The sequence below is a fragment of the Pteropus alecto genome, unplaced genomic scaffold (genome assembly GCF_000325575.1).
Source record: "Pteropus alecto unplaced genomic scaffold, ASM32557v1 scaffold49, whole genome shotgun sequence".
NCBI lineage: Eukaryota > Metazoa > Chordata > Mammalia > Chiroptera > Pteropodidae > Pteropus > Pteropus alecto.
Window position 1 is genome coordinate 2,810,985 of NW_006443131.1, and position 7,435 is coordinate 2,818,419.

General features: G+C 61.7%; 1 protein-coding gene across 3 annotated transcripts in view; it reads left to right on the forward strand.

Moving 5' to 3' along the window:
- The window catches only part of S100A2 (S100 calcium binding protein A2), a 4,828-nt gene extending 1,615 nt beyond the window's left edge, over positions 1–3,213 (forward strand). The window contains exons 1-3 of one of the 3 annotated variants that reach the window (XM_015598264.2): positions 55–166; positions 1,956–2,103; positions 2,968–3,213. In XM_015598264.2, the coding sequence (XP_015453750.1) occupies positions 1,963–2,103; positions 2,968–3,120 (294 nt within the window). In that variant the 5' untranslated portion in view covers positions 55–166; positions 1,956–1,962 and the 3' untranslated portion in view covers positions 3,121–3,213. Of the gene's footprint in view, positions 1–54; positions 167–659; positions 823–1,955; positions 2,104–2,967 lie in introns of those variants that run through there. The other 2 variants (XM_006923600.3, XM_006923601.3) reach the window with 2 other exon arrangements.
- The last annotated feature ends 4,222 nt before the right edge of the window (positions 3,214–7,435 follow it).

Sequence of the window (7,435 nt, forward strand, 5' to 3'; positions counted from 1 at the left end):
TCAGAAAGCCCTCCAGCCCCTCTGCACCCTCCCACCCCAGGCTGGAGAAGAGGGGGCTGGGCTTCTGTGCCCCCCTCACACCCCACACGGACAGGGGCACCCGACTGCGACTAGGCTGGGCCAGCTCCAGCTGTCACGGGCCCTGCCAGGCCCTTTCCTACCCAGAGTAAGTCTTTCAAGCTCTTTTAAAGCATAGTCACCTCATTAACAGGTGTTCTGGTGGCAGCTTCCCCCACTGCACCAAAGCGAGGCAGCTCTGCCCCCTCTTCCTGATGCCCTCCACCTGCTCTGGCCCCCAGCTCTCTAAGGGCAGCCCCAGCCTGCTTCACACACATGCACACACACACACACACGCACATGCACGCACACGTGCCTGGGAAGTCCAGCGTGCCCCTGCAGCCTCTGACACATGAATGAGCTGTGACTGACAGGCATGCCATGAGAACAAGGCCTGGCAGCAGTGTCTGGGCCCCACAAACAGCAGCCGTGTCCCCCCAACCCTGGGCCCCAGCTGCCCCTTCTCCGCAACACCTCCCCCCACTCCACTCCCCACCCCCGCCCCCCACCCTGTGGCCGGGAGGGCCCAGGGGTTGCTTTTCCTTTTTCCTCTCCTGCCGCTGGCCCAGTGGGCAGTCTCAGGGAGGGAGGGGCCAGGCGGGAGGGGGGGGTGGCAAGAGGCCAGGCTTTGGTGGCATCAGGTTAGGGCACGCTGGCTTTCCTGAGAACGCCAAGGCAGGGGCCAGTGGGGGTGGCATATAAACCTCCACTGCGGGCGCCCGGCTCTCCTGCTTTCCTTCCCGAGTCTCTGTGCCTTCTGATCCGGTGAGTCCCTCCGTCCTGCTGAGGGCTGGGCGGGGAGGACCCCGCAGGTCTTTGCCTGGGGCCCTCTGTTCCTCTTTCTCCTTGTAGTTTTCCTGGGAGGAGCAGCCTGAGCCCCTCGCATTTGCGGGGAACTTCTGTGACGTGTCAGTCAGTTTGAGGGCTTTGGCCCGGTTGTTCCGTGAGGTCTCAGTTTGGGGGTTACTCTGAGGCCCTTCCTCGGGTCCCAGTTTGGGTGACTCAGTCTAGAGCGCTTCTTGGGGGTCTCGGCCTCGGAGTTTGAGGGGTGTGTGTGTGGTTTTGTTTTTTGCGGTCTTGAATTCTAGTGGGACCTCCGTGCGCAGGCCCGCTGGATGGCTGCCCTGAGTGGCTCTGCCCATGGTGGCTCCCTGTCTGGCCCAGCCCCCCGAGGCTGACCTGGCAGGCCTGGAGGGGGACTTTCCCGCCTCTGTCTCCAGCTCCCCAGTCTCATCCTGGGACCCGCCTAACCCTCCCGGGCTGGTCTGAACATTCGCAGGGGTGGGGCCTCGGGAGGGGCGACCTTCTGGGAATGTCCTTACATCCCCAGATTCCACCCTTACCCCAGGGCACTGGACGTTTAATTTCTTTAATTCCAAAGCCAACAGGAAGCTTGCTGGTGGGGCGCGTGTTCAGCTGCCCCGTCTGCGTCTGCGTAGAGACAGCGCCCCAGCCCGGGGTCCCCCGAGTGTGGGGGGAGACGAGTTAGAAGGACGGTGACACTCTCTGGTCTCCGCAGTCCTGTGAGGAGGGAAGGGCTCTCCAGGACCCTCGTGCCCCTAGGCTGTATCCATGGTCACTGCCAACGCCCAGCAAGCCCCCGGGGAGATGCCTGTTGCTCCAGTGCTGGCACCGACGCCACTGGCCTGGGAAGGCGCCAAACGGGGCTGGTCACTGTCACTTCCCTTCCTGCAGACACTCGAAGGGAGCAGCCCTGCCCTCAGGGGTGTGCCCGGAGTGTGATTGCAGGAGAGCAAGGCCGGCCCGCAGTCACTGCAAACATGGGGCCCCTGCCCAGAAGCCCAGCCTGAGGGGGAGACTGGCCGCCTCGCACGGGCGCGTGGGGGTGGTGTGGGCGTCCCACATGGCTCCATCACCGGTCCCCCCTTTGGGCCCAGGTCCAAGATGTCTAGCCCCCTGGAGCAGGCGCTGGCTGTGATGGTCACCACTTTCCACAAATACTCTGGCCAAGAGGGCGACAAGTTCAAGCTGAGCAAGGGGGAGATGAAGGAGCTCCTGCACAAGGAGCTGCCCAGCTTCGTGGGGGTGAGTGAGGCCGGCCCGGGGGGCGGGCGCTGGTGCGTGGGTGAGGGGTGCAGGTGTGGGGGCGCAGGTTCAAGTTCTTCTTCCTTCCTCTGGGTGCCCGCTGGTGGGACACGCCTTCGTCCGGTCCCCTCGTTGCAGAGTTGAGCCAACCAGAGCCCAGAGAGGGGGAGCGACGGGCCCACGATCACACAGCCCGCTCTCTCTCTCCTGGTTTTTATTTACCGTGGGAGAGAAAAGCCCAGCTAAGCCACGCACCCTGAGGCCCAGGAGAAAGCGGTCAACTCTCCGTCTGCCCCTCCCGCCGGGCCGATTGCTGGGTAAACCCTGAAGTCGGGCCTCAGGCTTTGAGCATATGAAGCATGTCCTTTCCTTCAAGGAGATTTTACGGGGAGCATCTGAGATCTTGCTCATTGCCATATGTCCTCAGTTTGGTTCAAATAAATTCCTGTAAAAATTCAAACAAAATTTTTTTCCCCATCAAACTATTCTAATTTGGTTCCTCTGGGCTGAGAGTAGAAAGACGTTGTCTTCTGAACCCACCTTGGTGCCGGTGGGGGAGGCGTTAGCTCCAGGAGCCTCGGTTTTCTCGTCGGCGAAGTGGGAGTTGTGGTGCCCACCTCCCCGAGGTCCTGTGCGGAGCAGAGCTGATCCCGTGCTTCGGGGGTGCCTGGCGTGTCCCCAGCTCCCAGCAGGGGGAGTGTCCACTCGTCCTCACTCACTGGGCCCCTCAGTGGCTCCCAGGGCCACGCCCCTACCCTCAGCTTACCAGGGAGAGCCAGGCTCGGGCCAGTGAGCGTGGGGTGCTTGGGACGGAGGTGGGGTGGCGAGTGGCCTCGTGGTGACCCCGCCCTGCCTTGCTTTCAGGAGAAGGTGGACGAGGAGGGCCTGAAGAAGCTGATGGGCAGCCTGGATGAGAACAGCGACCAGCAGGTGGACTTCCAGGAGTACGCTGTGTTCCTGGCCCTGGTCACCGTCATGTGCAATGACTTCTTCCAGGACGCCCAGGGCCGGCCCTGAGCTCTCGGCTCCCTGTCCTCGGGCTCGTGGGCCCAGGAGGACTCTCTGCCCCTTTTAGTTTTGTATTCAATAAATGTTTTTGTTTGTCGATAATAGTTTAGTTGCTGGGTGATGCCCTGCCTGGCTCCGTGGGAGACTGAGGGCTGGGGGTGCTAAGAAAGGAGCAGACCCGGGTCCCTAAGAAAAGATCTCAGCCCCGTGAGACACGGTGGAGGTGGAGACAGTCTGGGCCTTCCTGCCCTTCCCCCAGCCGTCCCCAAAGCCGTGGCTTTGTGTTAGGAAGAGGGGACCCCGAGTGAGCAGTGTCCAGGTGCTCCTGGACCAACGGGGAACTGGCCTCCGCGCGGGAGGCTCAGCTCCACACGGGCGGGTGCAGCCTGACCTCAGCTGGCTGGGCGCAGAGCAGGACCAGTCTCCTTCCCTTCTGTGTGTTCAACTACCTGACAAACAGCAGACTTTCTTCGCTGGTCTCAAGGCTCTTCCCTAACCCCGCCCCGCCCCGCCCCGCCCCGCCCCGCAGACTTCTCCGCAGAGGCAGGGAGCAGGCGGGTCTGGAGGACAGGGTGCTCACAGGCCTGCTGGTCAGGTCCTCTGTCGCTGCCTGCTGCAGTGGCTGGGAGGAGACCCTGAGGGACAGACACCTCACCTCCTGTCGGCCCTGACTGTCACTTTGGCCTGGGCTTTTTGGGGTCCACCCCTGGGAGCCTGTTGACCTTCCAAGAAAAGAGACTGAAGGTGAAGATGGGTTCGGAGGCAGGGGAGTGACTGAAATAGGGCTTCCCACCTCCTGTCTTCAGGTCACTTGATCTCCCCACCACCTCGCTGCTGCCGCCTGGGACGTGGGCACCATCAGGCATGACACGGGTCCCGGGGCGGCGGGTCTAAGCTCCACAGGCTCCTCCATCCCAGTTCAGACCCGGTCCCCAGCCCGCCCCCCTTTCAGGAGCCAAGGCCTCCCTGGCTCCCCACCGAGAGCCCAGAGCCCCTCCCACACTTCCCGCGAACCAGGCTCCTCTGGTGACAAGGAGGCCAGTCAGTCTGATGAGGTTTACTGGCCCCATGGGTCACCCCACCCCTTGGCACAAGCACGTGAACGTCCAGGTGGCCTTTGGAAGGCGATGGTGGCGATAGTGGCCGACGGGTTGGGATGGAGAGGACGGGTCAGCGTGGAAGAGGTCCGGCCAGGCGGAGAGCACCTGCTGTCACCCCCACCCGCCACCGCCCAGGGGTCGAGTGGGGTGGTCAGCGTGGACAGCGCGAGTGGGAAATGACCTGCATTTGGAGCCACTGCGGAAAGGGGGTTCGGGGCGGGCGCTGGGGACAATCTCCCGGTGGCGCGGGAGGGTGGCGGTCACTGCGAGAGCGCGCACAGCGAGGGAGGAGGCACGCCGCTCCCCGCGCCGGCCTGGAGGCGGGGCCTGGACGAAATGGCCTGGGGGGGCTCGGGCGCCCCTCCCCCTCACTGCGCCCTGCTCCTCCGTGAAGGCGACAGCGACGGGGCCCACGGTGACAGCGCGGGATGCGAGGCCCTTTCCTACCAGAGTCCTGGGGTGCAAATCTTCCCGACCCTTTCTGGAGGCAAGAAAATTAAGGACCAAACAAGATAAAGGATGCGCGGGGGGTCGGGCGGCAAGAGGGTGGTGGGGCTCGGAGTGAGGGCTCCATGCGGGGTTCTTTCCGTGACGGCCCCCCAACCCCAGGCCGCCTGTGCCCAGGCCCCCCTCTCCGTCCCCCCACCTGCTCCTGCCCCCGCCACGGTGTCCGCCTCAGCCAGGGCCAACAAAGCTGGGACGTCCGCGGAGGTGCGGCCAGGAGGTCCCCGCGAGGCCGGGCGATGAGGACAGGCTGCTCGTAGCCGGCCCCCCGGCTCTGCCCGCGCCACCGCGCAGGCCTCCCGGGCCTCCTCGCCATCTTCCTGCCCTCGCTGCTTTGCTGTTCCCCCTGGCACCTCGGTCTATTTAGGTCCATCACACATGTGTTCCTATTGCCCGTTTCCTCCAGGAGACTCATCTCCACGGAGCAGGGGCTTCGCTTTGGTTATGGCTGTACCCTCAAGGCCCTGGGCAGGTGACTAAGTGTTTGCGTGAATAACGAATGGCTCTCGGTCCTGTCGCCTACCTCTCGGTTCACATGTATGCCCCTACCTGTGCCAGGCGCTGCTTACCTAGGGCCTGACTCATTTAAGGCCCACGGTTACCACGTGAAGTGGTTACCACATCCTCCTCCACCATCGGGGCCCACGGAGCAGGGTGACCTGCTTCGGGGGGGTGGCCGGTGGCGAAGCTGGGATGGCATAGGCCAGACTGAGTGCTTGACCTGGAACTGGGTTAATTACTGGTCCTCTCTGGCCCCCCTTCTGTGCCCGCGTCCCCATAATTCCTTGCCTATAAAACAGGGCTAATCACAGCCCGCCCTTCCCTGCCCATTGCTCACTTCCTTCACCCGCAGGGGCTGAGTCTTCAAGGACAGGATGCCGCAGGCGAGGTTTGGGTACTGGGGGCCCGAGGTGAGCTCAGGGCATTATTAGTTAGTTCTCTTGCTGCCTCCACGAGCGCTAGGCCTTCGCCAGGGGCCTGGGAGCCGACCGCCTCCTCCCCGCCCACGCTCTTCTGGGTCTTGGGTTCTCTTTCTGTAAGACGGGGAGGGGTCTCTCAGGCTCAGGGGTGAGGGATGGAATGGGGAAGCGATATGAAGTCAGGGGAGGAAGGAACTTTCCTTTATCTTTCTAGGTTCTTCCAGTTGGTTAATAATTAAATAGACATGAGACAGAATAACAAGAGAAAATGGCCGGATTTAATTACGTATGTACATATGGGGATCCGGCATATGCGAGCGGCTCAGAGACAGAAAGTCAAAATGCGGCACATACGACCTTCTGACCTGAGGATGAGGGAGGACGCCTAGGGGTGTCACAGGCGAGGGGGACATCGGGGGGACGATGAGAAGGGCAGGCGTTCAGTGATCAGGTGCATACCCTGCCACGCGCCTGGGTCGTGAAGAGTATTTCTGGTGACAACTCGTAGGTGGACAAGGCCCCTCGTTGAAATTCTTTAGGGAGAGGTCGAGGTGTCTCGTGAGCCCGTAGGGTCTCGGTTGCCATTGGCTCAAAATAATTCACATGCCAAGGGTCACGTCTCGGGGTGCCTGTTCTGAACCCCTTCAGAATGGATTTCCATTTTTGGTTGTGTGAGGGTCTGTGCCTGCTTCAGCTACAAACAACAAAAAAAAATGCAGGGTAAAATCTGGAAAAAATCTTTTCAGAGTATGGAAGAGTTGACAAGGCAGGAAGGAATGAGGAGATCAAAATCTAAGTGAAAACAGACTCTAGGAGGTGAGCAGACACCAGGGCCCCTCCTACCCCGGAGGTACTGGCCAAACTGAGCCCCAACGACCTTTGGCCTTGACGGTTTGTGGCCATGGAGAAGACAGAGCTGAAGCCTGGGGCTCGCCGGAGGAGGGGCGGCAAGGCGGACGGCCTCCCTCCCTCTGGGCCCCTGTAGAGCTGCATGCTTAAGCTAACGCCAGAGGAAACCCACCCCACCCCGTGGGACCGCAAGGAACAGCAGGGCCGGGTGGAGCTGGGGAAGGCGGTAAGCCGGCTTAAGGCATTGCGGCCACAGGCAACCCACGCAGGAGTGCGCAGTGCGCATGCGTCCACAGCATCTGTGGGGGACGGGATGGGCTGGTGAAAGAACTCAGCCTAGACCAATGTGAGCGCCCCCAGGAGCGACGCGCCTTCCTCCTGGGGCTCCGAGACATCTGCAAGGGTCCGAAACGCGTCTCCCCGGCATGCGGCTGATTTTGAACCGAAGGCAATCGAGGCCCAATTCAGGAAGAGCTTCCACCTCCCCCGTAACTGCCTAAAAGGCCTGGGATAGCGGCTCCCCAGGAAGAGCACCGGCCCCAGAAAGGCCTACAAAGAGCGTGGGGTACGTGGGTCATGGGGGAGACTCAGCAGGGCCTGGGGACAGAGCGCTCTCCGAGTCCCACCGTCTCTTCCTGGCCCAGCACGTATTTGTTTCTCCACCTCCCTGTGATTTGCCTTCCTCCCCTTCGGAGCCCCAGACCCCGACCCCATTCTCCTGAATTCAGAATAGCATAGAAGCCCCGGTTGCCTGACCTCCAGGGGGTTCTATTCTTACGGAGCCCCCTGTACGTACGTATGGAATTAAATTTTTCTCCTGTTACTCCGCCTTATGTTAATTTGATTATTAGACCAGCGGAAGAACCTAGAAGGGCAGAAGGAAATTTTTTCCTCCCCGACGCATTCTACAGATGAGGTGATCTTCCCAGGGGAGTGAGCAGTTCTCAGCCC